Source organism: Crocodylus porosus, unplaced genomic scaffold (assembly GCF_001723895.1).
Source record: "Crocodylus porosus isolate Cpor-Errol unplaced genomic scaffold, CroPor_comp1, whole genome shotgun sequence".
In the NCBI taxonomy this organism is placed as follows: domain Eukaryota; kingdom Metazoa; phylum Chordata; order Crocodylia; family Crocodylidae; genus Crocodylus; species Crocodylus porosus.
In genome coordinates, this window is record NW_017728943.1 from 122,279,094 (window position 1) to 122,297,511 (window position 18,418).

The following is an 18,418-nucleotide window of genomic DNA, read 5'->3' on the forward strand; positions in this document are numbered from 1 at the left end:
CCCACCCCCATCTAGTATATTGGATGCTGCATGCTACTACTTTGGTCCCTCTCAAGCAGAATAAAAGTTGTAGGGATTTTTTTTTCTAAATACAGATGATCCCTTTTTCAGACTGGAAAGAAAGATGAAAGAAAAAAGGTTAAATGAAGTGGCTCAATTTACATGCATTTTAGATTTCAAAATTAACAAAAACAGAAAGCTGAGCACAGCGGTTTTTTTCCCTTCCCCTGTAAAATCTTTGAAAATTGGTGGTAAAATTAAAAAAAAAAAAAAAAAAAAATCACCCAATTTCTTTTCTTCTCCCTCTCATTCCCTATCTTCTTCCCTTCTTTGTTTACAAGTTTTCCATCTTTAGGAAAGATAATCATTGTATTTCTGGCCATTGTGATAACTGAATACAGGGATTTAGTTTTGTTTTGCTTTTACCGGATGCCTGTGAGTTCTACTTGAAGACTAGTTATCACTACCTTATTAGCTCAAATGAGGATTTGAATTTTGCCCCTAGCCTGACTCCCATTTAGAATTTCATAAACAGAAACTTCTAACTTAACTTTTAATGTAAATTATTCCAATTTGCCCTCCTGAATATGACTTTATTAATTTCAGATCTGCAGTCTGATGACTTAGATTAGAGCTCAGTACAGTCTGAACAACTGTTAAAGACAATAATTGCTGTTTTATTGCCTTTATACGATCCAAAACACAAATAATCCTTTCTGAATTTACCACATTGAGTGTGTTTTGTTTTGGAATGTAGTTATCAAGATAATAAAGATAAAAAAAAATGTTCTTAATAGTGGAGGAAGGGTTTTCTATCTATGGCAACTCCCCTCTATGGAACGTATTACATAGGTCCAGATTGAAATTTGCTGACCTTCTTCTCTTCCAGGCTTACAACAAGGACTCTAGGGATCAAGAATGCAAGCAAACCCAAAGGTGGCCGCTATTCTTTATATGCTGCTGTACAGAAGCTCATTTAAAGATTATGGTTTATGTGGATGTTCTCAACAAGTCTCCCTAAAAAAAACCATGAACAAAGCCAAACTAAATACAGTTATAAATTCAGGTCTGAGCTTCTATCTCACCTAACAGCTTTTGTGAAATGAGTACAACAACAGACCCTACTAAGAATTTGGCAGAAGCAGGGATGGGCAAAATATGACCTCTGGACTCATTGGATCTGGCAGCTCTGACCACCACGTGGGGTTGGGGCAGGACTGCTTCTGCCCAGCAGCAACAGCCCTTGACATGGCAGCCTTGGTTGTGAACCTGGGTGGGGCATCTGCTACAGTAGGTAGGCAGCAGTGTCAGCTGTGACACTGCTGGCAGGTTCTGCGTCACAGAACCAGAACCTGCTGGCTGCACCCACAGCTGATGCTGATGCCCACCCATTACAGCAGAAGTTCCTGTCTGGGTCCATAGCTGATCTTTGGGGCTCCTGGTGAACTACAACTCTGACTCAGCTCTGGAGGGAAGAGGGGAGAGAGAGAGGGAGAAGTGGACGGCAGCCCTCAACAAGCCCCCAGAACTCATCAAGTGGCCTTCCAGCCAAAATAATTGCCCACCCCAGGTTAAAGCAACAGAGGAAGTGACAGTGACAGCTATTTCTGGATACTATCTCGAAAATTCAGCTTGATGCTATATAGATATAGATATCTATATATTCACAGTGAGTACACTCTTAAAGACATGCAGGATCAAGACCCTAATTAGTAAATATTCATTAAATCCTCAAGGCATCACTGCAGTTTTTCCTTTAGAAAATGTCAGCTTGAGTTAATGGAAAAGTGGACTTATTTGGAATAGGAAGCTTCTGTTTGGAAGCCTGACAATTTCTGGAGAGCTCTGATCTTGAAGAAAATTGTCAGCTAACATTATAATGAGAAATGGCAGTAAACTTATTTTACAGAATTCAGCCAAGAATAGCTTTCACCCCTCTACTACACACATTCCTCCACCCCAATTAGGTTTTCGCCATTTTAGCGTAAGGTATTTTATTATGCAAAAACCTTTATTAAAACAGAAAATCCAAGGGTGTATCAGGTAGAACTAGCAATCTGCACAGAAATGGAAACCATATTTATTGGAGTAGTCACAGTCCATAAATGTGTTGTATTATCAGCATCTCAGGAGCTCCACTATGTAATCACCAATTAAGATCACTTTTCCTCCCTGCAGCCGGTATATATGTGCATGTTAGTAAGTATGTAAAATTAAACAGGAAAAACACTCACAAACTATACTGTAGCATGAGAATGTTGCTTTCTTCACAGCTTGATAGACACCATGCACGCCCAAGCTAAGAATATCTTTGCCTGTGAGCTTTGTCCCTGAAGCATAAATATTTTAGACTTATACATGTCACTTGACTCATCGTTACTAGATACCAGGTTCCCACTTCCAAGTCAAACAAATTGGTTTTGATTTAAAATCAGGATTCTGGAATGCTTAATGAAATCTTTATTGGCAAAATTGAACAAATATGGCGAAACAAGAAAAAGTTACCATAGATTGATTCTATACAAATTACTTGGCCAGCAGCTAACTCACAACTAGCACATAGCTCTCAATTTTTTAAATAATTGGAAAAATAATTACCTGAAGTAGGTGACTTACAGCGATCCTCTGGCACTGCTGTCCCTTCATTAATATCACATAGACCAGCTGAAAAATACAAAAAAAAAAAATATCCTTACGGTAAAATTCAACTGCTAATACGACTACTATTACCACCTTTCCCAAGACAGAGTAGCAATGAGTTTCCCAGTCTCTATTATATCCTAAGGAAGCGTTTCTTCCACTTGCCTCAGATAAGGGAACTAGTTTTAGTACAAAATTAGTTACATTTAAGTAAGAGGCTCTTTTACTAACTGTGCTAAAGTAGATTTAAAAAAAACTTCAGTATAAAAGTTTTACTTTAATACAAAGCACAAATGTAATCAGTAAAAGTAATAGCTTGAAATATTATACAAAAAACACCCCATCCTCAGTTTCATACAATCAGAATAAGTTGTTTATTTTTATGTGCTAGAGGGCCCTGTTATATGTTCAAATTAAAGCTGGATAGAAACCAGTTATAGAGTTGTCACACATTTTCAAGCACTAACTTTATAGCTGATTGGCTCTTTTTAAAAGCTGGACTGTCATTTTTATTGTGTGATAACTACTTTTCACATGTAGTTGTTCTAAATTTATTGTGCAATTAACTAGTTAATTAAGTAATATATGTAATGTGTAGCAGGAAGCCCCAGATATTACCATATTTTCTTGAATATAACACCCCAGAATAAAATACACACCTGTTTTTGAAAAGCAGAATAAAGGAAAAATGATATTTTCTTATAGTAAGTAACAATGGCAGCAGGTAGGAAGCCAAGTGTGCTCACTGCCCTGCTTCCTCTGCAGATTTTACTTTCAGTTTTGCTTGGTAAGTAGCATGAACTAACATGGACTGCAATTTTCAGCAGCTGGTTAGGGAAAAGGTACATATGCAAGAAAATACAGCACTAAACAATACATACAGTAAAAAAATAAAAGAAACAATATGACTTCGCCAACTGAAAGGAATAAGACAAAGTACAAATAAAAAGTCAGATTAAACTAAGACGTTTTTGTTTAAGAAATTCCATAAAAGTACTCCAGGACTAACATTAATGAGTAGTCTGTATTTTTGAAAAATAATTTCTACTTTCCTATTTTTTTGTAGGGCGAATCTTTTCCCTGCAACCATAATTAGATGATATTGCAGCGGTTCTCAATCTTGTTAGGACTCAAGGCACCCCTTGGAACATGCCAGCTCTTAGATTTCTCTAATTTTTTAACTAAAGGTAAGTCATGGTGCCCCTCTGTTGAAAAGAATTCAGAAAGATGTAGCAGATAAGAATGTTTTTTACACTATGGATTCCTATTTGAAATATCTGGGATTATCTTGTAAATTGTATTTGAACATCTAACAATGGTACCCCCCGTGGCACTTGAAAGGATCTTGTGATACCCTGATCGAGAATCACTGCAATTACTGCAACACTGTAAATCACGTTTTCAGCAAAACTCATCAATAACTTCCTTTAAAGAACTGATATGTGCTGTATGGCTTAGTTTTTAGGAGCCATGAAATGATTTCCTTTCCCAATCACCGTCATGTACCAACCTTCAATATTATACCACTGTAAATCACATCATAAGACCATACAATTATAGGATTTAACAGCTGAAGGGCTTATGCTTTAAATGAAGTTACTAATTGCTCTAAATGTGGAAATAATGAACAATTAGATCCAAAACAGGTAGTACCATTTTGGATCTAATATCCTCAACTGGATGCAATATGGAAGTTAAACAGCAACTTAAATAAGGGCTTCAAATGGGGATACAAATGGAGTTCTTAAATAAAAAGTTTCAACTAATATTCGTTTTAAATACTATTAATTTATTCTTAGATTTAAAAAGCTGATTTTCCTTTGGAGCAGTCATGATCTATCATACCATTCAAATATCATGCCTGTACACATGAAACACCTATGAATAAGCCCTTAGAAAGGTACACACATGCAAGGAACTTGATTTCCAACACACCGAAATCCATAGCTGATTAGGAGAAAAGGTAAGTTGCATCTAGCAAGGCATGCAAAGGGTAACAAGAAGGGTTTCTACAAGTATGTTGGTAACAAAAGGAGGATCAGGGAAAGTGTGGGTTCCTTACTAAATGGGAGAGGCAACCTTGTGACAGAGGATGCAGAAAAGACTTAAGTGCTCCATGCCCTTTTTACATATGACTTCACAGGCAAGGTCAGCTCCCAGACTACTGCACTGGGCAGCATAGTACAGGGAGGAGGTGAGCAGATCTCAGTGGTGAAAGAACAGGTTAGGGACTACTTAGAAAAGCTGAACGTGTACAAGTCCATGGGGGTGGATGGGATGCACTCGAGATGCTGAGGGAGTTGGCTGATGAGACTACAGAGCCTGGCCATCATTTTTGAAAACTCATAGCTATCAGAATAGGAAGATGGAATGATGTGCACCCTCAGCAAGTTTGAAGATGACACCAAACTGGGGGGAGCAGTATTACACTGGAGGGTAGGGCTAGGAGGGTGACCTAGACAAATTGGAGGATTGGGCCAAAAGGAATCTCATGAGGTTCAACAAGGAAAATTGCAAAGTCCTGCACTTAACACAGAAGAATCCCATACACCAGTACAGGCTGGGGGCTGACTGGCTGTGCAGCAGCTCTGCAGAAAAGGATCTGGAGGTTACAGTGGGCAATAAGCTGAATATGAGCCAGCTGTGGGCCTTTGTTGCCAAGAAGGCTAACAGCATACTGGGCTGCATTGGTAGGTGTGTTGCCAGTAGGTCAAGGGTGGTGATTATTCCCCTCTATTCAGCACTGGTGAGGCCACATGAAGTACTGTATTCAGTTTTGGGCACCCCACTACAGAAAGGATGTGGACAAATTGGAAAGAGTCCAGTGGAGGGCAACAAAAATGGTTCAGGGGCTAGGGTACAAGATTTATGAGGAAAGACTAAGGGAACTGGGCTTATTTAGTCTAGAGAAGAAGAGATTGTGAGGGGACTTAATAGCAGCTTTCCACTACCTGAAGGAGTCACTGAAAGAGGATGGAGCTAGACTGTGTTCAGTGGTGGCAGATGACAGAGCAAGGGTCTCAAGCTGCAGCAAGAAAAGTTTAGGTTAGATATTAGGAAGATTTTTTTCACTAGGAGGGTAGTAAAACACTGGAACAGGTTACCCAGAGAGGTGACAGAATCTCCATCCTTGGAGTTTTTCAAGACCTGGCTAGACAAAGCTTTGGCTGGGATGATCTAGTTTTAAATGGTCCTGCATTAAGCAGAGTTGGACTAGATGACCTCCTGAGGTCCCTTCCAACCCTCATTTGCTATGATTTTATGACTGAAAACATTGAGGGAATTGAAGAAGCTGTCACATTTGTGGCTGGTAAACAAAAATAATTATTTTGCCCATTAACTTATGCTAAAGATCTAACACCTGTTAAAAATTGGGGAATTAGTTTTTAAACCTGATAATATTCTAGTCAGGACAAGTATTCAACTTCTGTTCTTTGATATCAAGTGAAGGTATACCAGGCATTCAGGAGCAGACTAATATCACTGGGAGAGAAGTATTACACGGGACAGAGAAACAGATCCTAAGGTTCTTAAGACATCCAAAGTGTTTAGTTCCTTCCTCCCAGGCTCTTAATGAAATTCACACACTAAAATATATAGAGGTAAACACGGTTCCTTCTAAGGTGTGTGCGTGCACAGCCGCTCACAACTAAAAGTGTGGTCGCGCACAGCCTTTTCAAGGCCGCACACTGGGAGAGGAGCTGAAGGTCAACTCCTAGGCGAGTTGGGGGCAGGAGCCTGACACAGGCTCTGCCGGCTCCAGGAAAGTACTCTGCTCCCCTGCATCAGGGCTGGGGAGTGGAGCACTTCCCCGGAGATGGAGAAGCCCACGCCAGCCTCCATCCCTGCCGCTGGCCCCCAGCCTCTCAGCTCTGGCCCCCAGCCTCCAGGCCCTCAGCCCCCTTTGTTAAGTGTCCCATGCCAGACCGAGGCCGTGCGCTTATGGACTGAGGCGGCGCACTCACAGACCGCTACTCCTTAGAGGGAACATTGGCGGTAAACTAGTTAAAACATAAATTTTAATATCACTTTGGGGATAAATTTAGAATGAGATCTCAACACTATCTTTGTGGAATGTTTTATAAAAGTGATCGGTCATTAGAAGTTCAATTTTTTTTTGACCTTGCTGGGTCACCATAATGCACAACAAAGAACATCTTAAAAAATGAAGGGATATAGTAAGCATTCTGGAATTAACCAGGAAGGCAATCTATTACATTTCAAAGGCTTAAGTGGATGCTAGGAATGTCCTATGTATGAACTGTAACCTTGTTGGTATGTAAAACTAGTTCAGGAATTTGGGATCCAAGAAATAACTGAGCAGGTAGATGCTCATTTTATGTCTTTAAGCAGGATCTTGACAGAACTGAATGAAAGGCCAGAATGTTTTAAATGAAGGATACAATCAAGGATCTTTGGTATAGGAATCCTTGAGTATGGACATACGTACATTTGGTACCACTTCAAAAGGGCAGCTGCTGTTAGGTTCTAATTGTTACGTATAGACAAGTACAGAATGATACAAACTGGATGAAACACTGTTAAATAAAGTTGCAGTGGTCTCGTTATATTTGTATTGTTTTTGGCTCATCTGCACTTAATTAGAAGATACCAGATGCTGTCCCTTCTGAAACTGCTCCAAATGTATTTGTATCCATATCCTCAGCAGGACAAAATTATGCTTAGCTGCCCAGACCCAGAATCTTATCCATTTGGAAGAATAAGTCCCATTTGTGGAAGGCTTCCTATTTTATAGAAGGATCTTTGTTACCTAGAACAAATGAGTTGTTGGTGGCACTCAAACAGCTAATATCCTCAGTCAGGTGCAGTATGGAAGTGGAAAGACAAGCTGGAAAGGCCTATTAGCTGAAGTCGTCCCAGCCACCATGCAGTTATTGGAGTCTGTGGCGTATGAGCCACCTGACTCCGAATATTACTATGGGGATCAAAGGGTTTAAAAGGAAGATGTAAATGAGATCTTTGCATGGTATAAAGTAAAATGCTTTGCCATTAACTTGGGTACATATTCTCATGGAACACAAGACAACAGAATTTGTGTCATTGTTGGTAGCAAATACGGTTCAAGATTTCCACACTGCTTGAGACATTGGTTTGACCATGGACCTGAAAAGCAATCTCCCGTTACTGTCAATGGATTTTCTGCTTGGGAAACCTGCTTGATTGTCCCTGACTTCTAAGAGATGACTCACATAGGATGTCAAGAGTTTTGGAGATTAGTGGTAGAAAATACCTCTTTAAACATCTGGCATATAACCATAAGGTTAAATTATTCTAGGATACAGAGTGAGATGCATGACTCTCATTATCATTTGAAACCTTGTAGTAATAGATTGACATTAGCCGGGCTTGTAATAGAGGGGCAGTGCAGCATGGCATGACTGGGGGAGCCAGGGTAACCCCTAGGGTCACATGTGAGCATGATGCGGTGCAGTGCAGTGCAATGGAAGATGGGCATCCACACAGCTTGTGGCTGAGCAGGCTGGGGCTTGGACCTCACTCTAGTGTAGCCCACAGACATGAGGCTCCTACTGGTATAGCCCACGGGGCATTCAGCCCCTGGCCTCTGAGATGAGTGATTTTTGACAAGGATGCCTTGGATCCCTGGGGTGCCTTAAGAGCTTTTCAGGGGTGCCATAGGTTGTCTTGCAAAGATTTCAGAAGGAATCAATGGTGTTCAAAGCAGAAGTCTGGCCTATGTTTCCTCCGAGTTCTTTTCAAAAGAAGAAATTCCTCTATTATCTTTCTGTAGCCAAAAGTCTAGTGAAAAAACTAAGAGCTCACAGTGTACAAGGAATGCCTTGAGGCTAATGAGGGGTGCCTTAGTCTAAAAAGGTTAAGTAGTCTATGAATTCTGTCAACTCTAATGGCATGAGAAATTATTTTTTGATAAAACAGCTGGAAAATGCAATTCAGAGTTACAGAACCCTTGGATTAGCTTACTGTTCATGCCATGATTTTACTGTTAATTGCTATATGGCTCCTATCATATTCTGCCACAGGTAAAGCATATTTTCTTGAGTAGTCAAAAAGAGTAACCATATTAGCCAACAGGCTTCAAACAGTTAAGCATGTCAAATATTACTTTGGAGTAATATTTTCATCACCATTTGGCATTCATTATGCATGGTTTACATCAGTGGTACTCAGCACTGGGGGGCAGAACTTAAGATGGCCTTCTGATAATTAGTTTCTATACCCAGAAAATGATTAAAAAAAATATACATTTGCTTTATACAGAATCTAATTATGGGGCACGTTTTAAATTCAAAGCAGTCTTGGATTCACGTATTTGTGGTAATACTCCTGAACGTTTTTTTTTTAAAGCTAGTCTTACTCCTTCATTTGACCATACCCCATGATAATGGTTTACAATCATGAAAGGAGTTAGTTCCTTCCCCATTATACAGAATTCTTAGGTTTGCCAGACCTGGGAGTAATATATTAATTACAATAGTATGTTGCAGTCACTAGGGTACCTTGGCTAGCTAAGCTTATTTAAGAGACCTGTAAGTCCATAAACCCTGTTGGCTAAACAAACTGTACATCTGTTTTGGCACGAGCAAAAATGTATTTTAAAATTGGTGCTGTCATTGTAGATAAATGCTATTAGCTCATGCTGTTAAGGGACATGGATAAACGGAGAAGTACTAACAAAGCAGTGCATAAATCTCTTATAAGAGTACCAGACCTTTATTGCTACAGGAAAGTGTCCCATGCTCAAAAATGGATTTCAAATATTACTTTATATATTTAAAAAAACAACAATATTTCCAGCTCAATGGCAGCTTTATAAAAAATTTAGCAGCGATGTAAAGTCTTAAAATCAAGCAAAATCTTAGTTTTTTTTCAAAATGCAATAAAATTTTCTGGATGTAAACTGCGGAGACTGCAAACATCTAAAAATTATATTCCTGTAGTTCTTGTTTTATGCTTTCCTTTTTATCACTGTTTTTAACTAAAAATTATAAAACATTACTAGTTCTAAAACAGACTGCAACAAGGCTCTCAAGTTAAATATAGCCATCTGTATACTGGTATGCATTAGGTTTCTGCATAATGTGACTACAAAGCATAAAAAGCTATAAAAATGTTAATGGTGTTTTTTTGAAGAAACTTTTCCCATCTTGAAAATATTCTTGTTTTAAAACAGTGATAGTAGAGAGTAAACATTTGGCTTCAATTAGTTATTTATACAAATGTGTGCGGATCTGTGTCAGAAATGGAACGAGAATATAAAAGATTCAGTAACTGCTGGGCTCCTGGAATAGACTCTTTTCTTTCTTCAAAGTTATACCAGTCTCAAAATAGGAATTTAGGAAGGAAAGATTTAAAATAAAAATGGTGACTTTTTTTTCTTATAAGAAAGCCTTCTATCAGAGTTCAGCCATTTTTACACTCCTACTTAAAAAATAAAAACAATCAACATGCAGATTTGATGCTGTGTCTCCTAGATGCTCAGTAAAGAACTGAAATCCCTGAAGGAGATTATTCTGTCTTCCTTCCGGTCCTAAGGTGCTGTAGGTGTTGGACAGGTACCAGCATCATTTATACAGCCCTGGGTATCTGTCTTTTATCTATGGCAGACTCCTGGGGCTGCTTCATGGAGCAGCCCTATCTGGAATCTCCACGCTGCTGTGTATATGCTGAGGACTGAGGTAGTACTTAGGAGACAGCCTGATAGCTGTTTTTTCTTAATTACCCAGGTGCAGACTCAGAGCCCCCCTGCCCCCAACAAGGCTTTTAAAAACAGTTTTGCTATTTAAAATGTAGAGCAGATGTGCGCATGTGAACTCATCATGTGAACTGGAGCATAAAATCCTGGCCCCATAGGCTACAAAATTTGTAGCACTACAATAAAAAGGTATGGGCAGCCACACATTAAAAGCCCTTGCCTGGAGCATGACAGTCTTGTTCTCTAGCCAAGGGAGAAATAAGGGGGGTGGCTCCCCCTGCTCCCAGGATTTAAAGAATGCATAAGCAATCTAGGACCAGGCAACAACTTCCCAGTCCTGGGCTGCCTGCACACTGAGCACTTCAAAGGTGAGATGTCAAGGAAGCCTGGTTGTCCTGTTCCTGTTGGGGCTGCCCTGTCCTCATCACTGCGCAGTGACAATAGGAAAAGGGCTGTTAAGCTTTCATAAGTGGCAAGTTAAGGGCTGACCAAGCGGTTTCTGCTATTTTCCCTCTATCTTCCCACACAGCTCCTATCACCTCTGTAGCTGCTCTGTTCACATTACTGGCAGCAAAGGGGGAAGGACAGCCTGAAAGCTTCCCTCGTAGCTCTCCTCTGGCTGGGCTGCTAGGGAGCCTGCTACTTCCCCACCCCCCATCTCCCACAGGGAAGGAGGAAAACACATTAAGACCTGGCCCACGTATTTAATTAGTTTGGACATGACAAAGTAGTTGCTAGTTTAACAGCAACTTCTTTGTCACACATCTGCCATTTTTATCCTGGAACAAATGCCTTTAACATATGGCATGTTAAAATTGGTCACGGGAAACTTGCATATATTATGAGACATATATGATGTCTGCAAGGTGTCTTAGAGCATTGTCTATACCGAGACAAAGAAGCATGGCCCTCCACTCATTTAATTCTGCTCTGCACACGCCAAATTCAGAAACAACGCAGTGAAATTGCCATACCAGTACCGTGGCTGTTGGTCATGAGCACCAGGTGGCTTGGTCATGTCAAGTGAGTGTTGGATCACAGGAACCTGAAGCTGCACTCTGAAGCTTGCGAAGGGTCTAGAAAGAGAGGCAGACTGCTGCACAGATTTAGGGATGCTTGCAAGGATGATTTAGCATCCTTTGGAATCTCTGTGGATGATTGGGAAGGGAGTGCAGAATGCCACTCTGATTGGCAGAGTCAGCTTGCAGATGGAACAAGGAGCTGCAAGGCAGACTGGATAAAAATTTGTGATGACTGGCATCCTAGAAAGAAAGAACCTGCTGCTTGGATTCAGAGTACTGCTAGCACGTGGCTGTGCCCTACCTGTGGGCAGGACTGTCAACTGTGCATCCGACTCAGCAGCCAAAGAACTCATCAGTGCATATATCATGCTCTGTAAAGAAAGACGGTGCCAACTGATCCCTGCTATTGCTCGAGATCCGTTTCCATCACAGAACACCCTTAGGGTGCTTCTCCACCTCATTTTCAGGTGTGGATGGGCACAATGCAAGCAGGTAGGCAGGACAGTGCTTCTCACATGGTGATCAAAAGATCATTACTAACCAGCATAGATATGTCCATAGGTTAACCAGGAGTTTCTTTTTCTTTTGTTTCATGTGAAATATGCACTCACTGCCACCACCACAGCAGTGGTATGCTTGTTTTTAAAATGCTTTTGGCAATACCACAAATACAAGACATGATACATGATGGAAGAAATTGTATGGATATGTTTTTAAAGCAAGACCGGGTAGTTATTTACAAAGAATAAAAACATTCATGGTGAATGAACAGCAAATCAAATTCATATGTCCAAAAATACTTTATTCCCATGACATAACTTACTTATATAAGAGGTGCGAAGTTTTTTCACAGACTCTGAATATAAGTTAGAAAGGCCGCACATGCAAGAAGCCACAGTCAGCATACCTTAATGAAGCAATGAGAAGAGGAAAGACGAAGACACCAACATGATTGAAAAAGACAAGCCTATTGAATTAATATAATCAGGTTTATATGATGCATTTGCCACACAGACATGCACAATGTCATTGACCAAAATATGAGGAAAAATTAAGTATCTGAGTGCACACTTCAAACCAAGAGCCAACACAACTCATTATCTTCATGAACAGTAGCGGTGCTTTCAACTAACAAGCATCTTAAACATACATAGGATGTGAATGAAGGGGTAAATAAATCTTCCTGACAAGATGTTAAAAATGGCAAAAGTAACAGAACAAAACAAGTAGCTTCTAATGCCCTGTAGAATAATGTGCAACTCAACTGTATAAAAAGAGAACCAAGGCTAATTAGCGTTCATTTCAAAAGAACTTAAAATATCAAGTCAATCAGATTACTTGCTTTCTTCTCACAGAGGTGAGAAGAGGGGTTTGAGTGTTTAAAATAGATGTTTAATTCAATAACAGAAATCAGGCTAAAAAAAATAATGAAATGCTTTACACAAAACATACAGCAGAAAATAACAATTTTAAAGTTCTACTCTCAGTTCACTACATGGTCATTTTGATATTTCCTAAACCCAAGAACTTACTATGAAGGATTTGTTAGAGCATCTGCTAATACCTGGGGCAAAACAGTGTGTAAAAAGCCTTTTAAATAAACAACTTGCCCAGATCTTTTCCCTGAATAGTTGATCAGAAACCAAATACGTGGATGAAATTTTTCAGACAAAATCTTTTCTATTGAAAAACGAACATTCTGATGTAACAAAACGTTTCATGAAAATTTTGTCCAACCATTTCAGAAAATGATTTCTATTTCCTTAAGTAAAATTCCACCAAGTGAATGTTTTAAAAATGATTTTTTCCCTACTTTTTTCTTTTTTTTGGGTATGATACATTTAGAATTTCTGTCAAAAGTTCATTTTTCTTCCATAAATACTTTCCCTCAATTTTTCACCCTGTCACTTTATAATTGCAAATTGAAATCATTTCATACCTTGAGTTTTTCTTCCTCAGAGACATAAAACAATGCCAGGGGCATAACTGATAGGAGTTTTTTTCTTCTTGTACTCCTGTTTGATAAGTTATTCTGTCCTCTTATTGTAAGCCACCCTGAGTCTTTGTTGAGAATGGTGACACAGAAATTGCATAAATCAAATTTGCTCCTGGGGCAACCCACTTCTACAGGGGTTAATGCAGAATCTTGCACTAACCTGTGTGCAAATCAGCAATTTAAGAACCAAATTTGAATGCAGAAAAACAGAGGACAGAAAGTTAATCCTCTCTAACACCTTGCCCTATGGCACTGGCTTCCTCTGAAAGTGAACCTGGGGCCAGTGCCTGATGGCTAATATTCTGCACAACAGTCTCATGCCTGGTAGCCAGAGCTGTGGTAGGGAAGGGCAGGGAGGGAAGCACCCCACCACCATGGTTGTAGCACCCACAGCCCATGGCCCACTTGCCCACTCTTAGTCTGACAGCAATAGCATGCTGCAGGAGCATAACTATGAAACATTTCTAGTTGTGAGAAATTTGAAACTAACAGCAGCTGAAGCAAAACCAGCCAGATATTTTTACCCTGAGGGCTTCTTATCTAGGTTGTGAACCTAACTAATTCAATTGTTTATTCTAGCATTTGGAGTCCAAAGCCTAAATGAAGTGGGGCTTACTGCCAGAAGCAGTTTGGTGTCCACTTGCTGACAACAAAACTTGTTTTTCTAATAAGAAAAAATATAAGACAATAACAAAAGAAAAGAAACAAAATATGGGGTAAATTACAGAGGATAAGAAAAGTACAGTACTGTAGTTAGCAAGAAGATTGTAATGTTAAGTATTAAAAATACCTCCCTACAGAAGATTCTGAATGGCAAAGAATCATCATCTGTAAGAACATGAATTCAAATTGTTCTTCTCATTTCAAAAGAAGAGAAATATAGCATTCAGATATAAATGTACATAATTTACATGTTGCTAATGGGCATATCTTTAAAGTAGTGAACTGATTTGAGTTCTGAAGATGTGTATAATTAGCTGAAAAGCAACTTTCAGGAGTTCTTACCTCCTGATGGCTGCCGAGTTTTTCGGGGAGATCGAGGTTCCCTACGATAGGGATCATTAGAGCCATACAATTCAATGGTGCCTAGGTTCAAGAGCACGGTCTTCTGGAGGTAATCAACCATTGCAATACCATTACAGTTGCCAAAAGCTACTCTGGAAAAAGGAGGATGAAGAGGAAAAAGAAAGATTATGACTTCAAAAAATTATACTTGACCAAACCTTGAAAACTCATGCTACTTTCAGTGAACCTGGAAAAAAAAGTGAGTTAAACACATTAAGGCATAAATCTGCTCTCTATAAAATAACATCTTCTGCTCCATGAGACCACTTGATGTAGTTATGGTTCCTGATTTACTGACTGAAGTGAACTTTTCAGTGATTTTAATCCTGCTTGGCTCCATATTCAACAAAGCTATGAAATGATGTTCCTGATGATATACACGCACATGCCAACTCAGCTATGACTGGAGATACGGGTAATAACTATAGTAGAAGGAACCTCCACCTTGGAACCAACATTAAGGTTCCAGTTATGTTTGCAGATATTGCAATTTGTTGGCATATAGCAAAACTATCCTTTTATTTGCAAGGAGCAGATTCCATCTGGAAGATAAATTTCTCCAGTCAATTTTGTAAAACCTATTCTTTACAGCAGATGTCTTCCCCTCCCCCCCACATCTAAGTTTTATCAAGAATTAATATTTTCCAGTTGAAGAGAGTCATACACGTTTGGTGCTATACAGTGTACGTAGATATTGTTAACATAGTACATTAACAGAAAAATTGCACAAATTAACCAATGCTGGATTCAAATAAAGCAGGCCTGAGAGACTTTGGATCTTTTCTCCTACTGAATGCCAAATAAGGTCTCTCTTAATACTTTTAAAGTGAATGAGTACTTGATCATTCAGTTTTATTTTAGGACCAATAGCCAGTATTGCTATCATTATGGGTAAAAGATCCAGCAAAGTTCCTATTAATAATTTCTGTTTTCACAAACTTCTAATTGTTCAGAGGTCCAGGAGGACAGCTGGAGAAAGTTCTTTTTTATATATATTTCTATAATTCTACTTGTACATAAAAATCAATATATTTTAGAGTTCTGTAGCTGACAAACATTTGGGATGTATACAAAAGCAAATTTCGAATCTGTTAAATTTCATGCATCTTTTCTGACCAAAATTCCAAATTTAAAGGAACAGCTTAACACATTTTTTTTGTAAATTCAAATGGATTAATGTAGGATATATTGTAGCAGTGAGTTTACAAATTTATGTTAAGTGACTGTTCACCACAATCAAAATCACAAATACTATCTTCTTAAGACCAACCACTTCTATGAAATTTATTAGAAATGTGAATAATATAGAATATACTTACAGGCCATAGGCAGAGTTGACTGCCAGACTAGTTATTTGTTGAGGAGGTTCTCCACTCACCCACACTAGCTGAATAACCAGCTCAGTTTGGTAACCCGCAGACTGCTTAAGGGGAGAATTTTTGACTCTGCAATTTAAATAAAAATGTGTTACATCTTCTCCATATGGTAAAAGGTTATTGGCACAATTAAATCTTATTGTTTTATACAAAATGCACCAATTAAGTAGTATTTAATTTTCCAATTTGCCATAATATAATACATGCAAACCAACAGTAATACTCGTCATTGATATTCATGGCTTTAATAGATCATGCACGTGTCGCAAATGCTGGGTTCTTAAGTCGGGGGAATGTGTCACTGTAGATTCTTATAGAACTGTGTATGGACAAGGGATCCAATTGTGAATTGATGACCTGCCTAACTCAGGCAAGTAGAGACTTCTAGGAAAAGGATGATGGTACATTAAGGCAGGCACAGGTGACAGAAGTAGTACTTAAACAGTTGCTAACGGGACCAAATTTGGAGAAATGGCAGGTAAATAGGAAAAAACTCTGTAAACCTTTTACTTTTACATTCATCAGTACACTTAGGGATGCTTCCTAGATTAAACTTAAAGGGCATGAGAAAAACCTGACCCTCCCCATTCCCTGCTTAAAGACAAATTAACAGAAAATCTAACATGATCAGCAAGATCAGCAGCCTTTTTACTCACTCCTAGTATCCTAGTCTCACTAATGGATCTTTTTTTTTTTAATTGACGTTGTCACATATAACAATGCAATAGGACTCTGCTCCAATTTTTCCTGCTCTTTACCCTAGCTTTAAGTCAAAAATGGTCCTCCATATTCAACGATTCCTTAGAAATCAGTCATGTTCAAGAGTTCCCCCCCATAAAGAAAACAAAAAATACTTACAGAATCCACTAGCTAAGACTTTGGACACAACCCAGGGTGAAAATCTAAAATCAGGTCTTTACTTTTGCAACTAAGAGAGATAAAGTATGTTCTAGCCTAAACACTAAATCTGCAAATGAGGGCATGATTAGCATTGTATTAGGTTAAAGATCCAAAGGCATAATAATTTTCCTCATCCAAGGATCTAATGCAGGAACCCAACCCATCAATGTGTATCAATCCTCAAGAGAATCAAAGATGTTGTGTGTCAGATGAAAAAAATAAATCTGTTTTTCCAATATGAAGTTTGCCCGTGACAATCAAAGCACTTCATTGGAGGCTGATGAAGTGTGTAAATTACTACAACCGCTCCTGTCTTAAGGCACGACACTTGCAATGCATGGGCTATCAAACAAAGTAGTGTAGCCATATGAGGGTAGGTGTTGCACACTCATCTGCCGACCAACAGAGTTGGTGCATCACAGAAGTTACAGTACTTCTGGTTCAGGAGCCAGTGCTCATGGAGCAGACAGAGTATGTCTCAGCATGGTGCTGTCTTGTGCTACAACAGCATAATCAGGTAGACATGCTTTAGAATGTGTTGACTACACAGGACATTTGTTTTAAATGGGGAATTGACCTTCTGGTGATCCCCAAAGACCCACTATAAATATCCAATGGAAGAAGATGCATTAAAACAGAATGTCTATTCCACCTTTCATCTTGGTATTTCCCAACATCTGGGATACATTCCTTGATGGACAACAGTGTATCTACATGCAAAGTCTGATATCTTTTATTCCTAAACCAAGCTACAGTGGCTGAAAATAATACTTTAAAAACATGAGGCCAACAAATATATTAAGGTTTATATGGAAGTTTCCCAAAATACAGAGCATGACTGCTGAGGAAACATGACAGAAGCTACAAATATGACAGTTGCATAAATTAAGCTACGTAGCTGTAATTGTTACATGAGGGCAGTGGTTGGCAACCATTTTAGGCTGCAGGCTGGAGTGACTCAGTTCAGGTTATGGGTGAGTAGACAGGCTAATGCTAGGATCACAGGCATGTGGTCACATGGGGAGAAGCAAATGTTGCCAACACTCCTGCATGTGGCAACATGGGAAAAGTGACTGCTGCCAAAGGCCCTGCCATCAAAGCCCCATGTCTGCAAACCAGATCAAATACCTCTGTGGGCTGAAGCCAGCATGTGGGCAATAGGTTTCTTACCCTGTGCTAGGGAGTCCATGAATGCTAGGGAGTTGACCACTTTTCTTGCTGATTGGCTTAGTTCTTCCTAAAAGGAGGCACAGCTTTCAAAGTTAGACAAGCACTGCCCTAGATAGGGTAGGATTAGATATTCATTTTTGTAGTATCTTGAAAGCACAAGTATTTTTATTGTATAGACTTTCCATTGTTTGTGATCTATAGACACAATGAGGGGGTACTATATGAGGTACTATAATTTCCTGGTTTTTATACTCACTTTAAACATGGGACATTATCACGAAGCCCATCAGATGAGCTGCTGCTAGTTGATGGATGAGACTGGGGGGCAATGGACTGAGGATTGGAACCCGTGCCTGGAGTTGGCAAAGGTGGCACTTGCTCACCATCTGGGGACTCTATATCATTTATTTCATACAACAGCCGGACTTCAAGCATCTGTAAATTAAACCAAACAAAAAAAATGAAAGTAAAGCAGTTTTCTCTGTGTATTGTAAACAGTCTCCGTGAATTTCTGACATTTGCCTTGCAAAAAACATCAATTATGTAGAAACATGTA

General features: G+C 39.2%; 1 protein-coding gene across 5 annotated transcripts in view; it reads right to left on the reverse strand.

Moving 5' to 3' along the window:
• The window catches only part of STXBP5 (syntaxin binding protein 5), a 204,330-nt gene that overhangs the window by 41,411 nt on the left and 144,501 nt on the right, over positions 1-18,418 (reverse strand). For 3 of the 5 annotated variants that reach the window (XM_019550115.1, XM_019550116.1, XM_019550114.1), the window contains exons 16-19: positions 18,119-18,297; positions 15,736-15,861; positions 14,357-14,508; positions 2,599-2,664 (exon numbers count right to left, since the gene is read on the reverse strand). In XM_019550115.1, coding sequence (XP_019405660.1) covers positions 2,599-2,664; positions 14,357-14,508; positions 15,736-15,861; positions 18,119-18,297 — 523 coding nt within the window. Of the gene's footprint in view, positions 1-2,234; positions 2,331-2,598; positions 2,665-14,356; positions 14,509-15,735; positions 15,862-18,118; positions 18,298-18,418 lie in introns of all 5 variants that reach the window. The other 2 variants (XM_019550113.1, XM_019550112.1) reach the window with 1 other exon arrangement.